A 1864-nucleotide genomic window follows, 5' to 3' on the forward strand; every position below is an offset into this window, starting at 1 on the left:
GTGGGGAGAAGGGTGCAACAATGAAGGAATGGAATTCCAAAATCTCTGTAGATGTTCATTGAAATGAAAAATAAACAACCTAAAAAAAAAAATAAAAAAAGAAACAGCCTAAAAAAAAAGGTTTGAATTGACGAAGTGGCCGCAACAAGTGGTTTTGAGAGAGCCAAGAGTTCAAGGCTGGCACAGAAGCAGGAAGGACCGGGTCACACTCTGTCCTGTTACCCATGATCCCTAGGAGTCAGAGGGTCTCTCTGACGCAGTGACATCTAACAGCAGCAGCAACAACAACATTCCTGGCTAGGGTGGTTTGATCGTTCTCACCACATGCGTCGCTGAGAAGCGGGGTCCAGGCCTGAAGCTGGTTCGTCCAGAAGTAGCACAGCTGGGCTTCCCAGGACACTCAGGATGAAACAGAGCTGAAATTTAGAGAAGGCCTCTGCTGGCTGCTGCCCTCTCCCAGCTCCCAGAGAGCACCACTCATTGCACTTACCATTCGCCTGGTCCCTGCTGTCAGCTTCTGCACTGGAACCTTCACCAGAGCCTGCAGGTTGAAAGCAACCACCAATCTGATGGGGGAAGAAAATGAGACTCTTAGGTCAAGAGATAGGTTAATGGTGATTGATTTTATGAATGGTGATGCATGAGATTGATTAGATGAAATACGGTGTGAATGAAGAACAGTGTGAGATGCAGGGTATACCAAACTTTGTAAGCAAGCCAATAAGAGATAGAAAGAGAGAGAGAGGGAGAGGGAGGGGGGAGAGAGAGAGAGTTTTGTCAAATGTAAGCATACAGAGAAGTGACAGCACTAGAGGTATTACAATGAAATAATTCTCAGAAACCTAGACAATGATCCAAGATTTTGGTGTGTTATTGTTAAATACCTCCTGCAAATCATCCCTGTTAACCCATCAAGAAGTTCCTGTCTTGTGCTGTAAGTAAATCTATATAGTAGAGCAAACAGAAGGCAAGAGTTCAGAAAATTTTTCAACTCTAATGAAATTTCTTAAAAAAAAAAAGTCACTGGGCTTGAGAATACAGATCCTAGTTTCAAAGGTCAATTGACATGACATAATCTACAGGGATTATGATCTATATTCTACTTTTAGATAATAGTGACTGGGGTTTTAAAGCTGAAAAGCAGTCCTCTAAGGAGTAACGAGAGGTGTCTCTTATCAAGAGCAAAAAAAAAAGTCATTAAAATAAAATACCGTTCATCTAAAGGACTAACGAGTCACATGAACCACAGCCACTATTACCCTGAGACCAGAAAGAACCAGCTAGCCCCCAGCTACCACCAATGACACTCCAAATGGGACCATAATAGAGAAAGTCCTTCAGAGACTGGGAGGAAAATGTGGAGCAAACCCCAAAATCAAAACTAAAACCAGGTCCACTGGTTTGATGGGAATTAATGGAACCCCTAAGACCATGGTCCTTAGTTTCCCTTCAAGCCTGGAATTGAGATCATCCCTCTGTCCCAACTTCCAGCCTAGCAATGGGCATGGCTATAAGGTAAACAATAAACACTAGAGAGGAACTCACGCCGTACTCCACAGACCATGCCTGATCAAAAGAGCAGTATTTGCACAGGGACGAAGCACAGAAAGAAGGAAGGGATCAGAAGAGATAGGAAGGAAGGAAGAAGGAATGAACAATGGCAACATAAGAAGAGAGAGGGAAGAATCCTTTTACAATGTGGGGGTTGTCATCAGTGTAACAACACACAGCATGTGTGACAGTTGAATGGAAAGCCACTCATGCTAATTATAATAAAAAATATAGAAAAATTAGAAGTATGAGGCTTTATAGCCCAAAAGGAGGAGGGAAGGAGGGAAAGAAGGAAGGGAAGGAAGGAAGGAAG

At 43.0% G+C, this 1864-nt stretch overlaps 1 protein-coding gene across 1 annotated transcript in view; it reads right to left on the reverse strand.

Moving 5' to 3' along the window:
* ABCA6 (ATP-binding cassette, sub-family A (ABC1), member 6) overlaps positions 1-1864 on the reverse strand; it is a 79700-nt gene that overhangs the window by 7984 nt on the left and 69852 nt on the right. The window contains exons 31-32 of the mRNA XM_006886397.1: positions 491-566; positions 322-416 (exon numbers count right to left, since the gene is read on the reverse strand). Coding sequence (XP_006886459.1) covers positions 322-416; positions 491-566 — 171 coding nt within the window. The remainder of the gene's footprint in view (positions 1-321; positions 417-490; positions 567-1864) is intronic.

The sequence above is a fragment of the Elephantulus edwardii genome, unplaced genomic scaffold (genome assembly GCF_000299155.1).
Source record: "Elephantulus edwardii isolate Elephantulus edwardi_28Jun2011 unplaced genomic scaffold, EleEdw1.0 scaffold00048, whole genome shotgun sequence".
NCBI classification, from domain to species: Eukaryota; Metazoa; Chordata; class Mammalia; order Macroscelidea; family Macroscelididae; genus Elephantulus; species Elephantulus edwardii.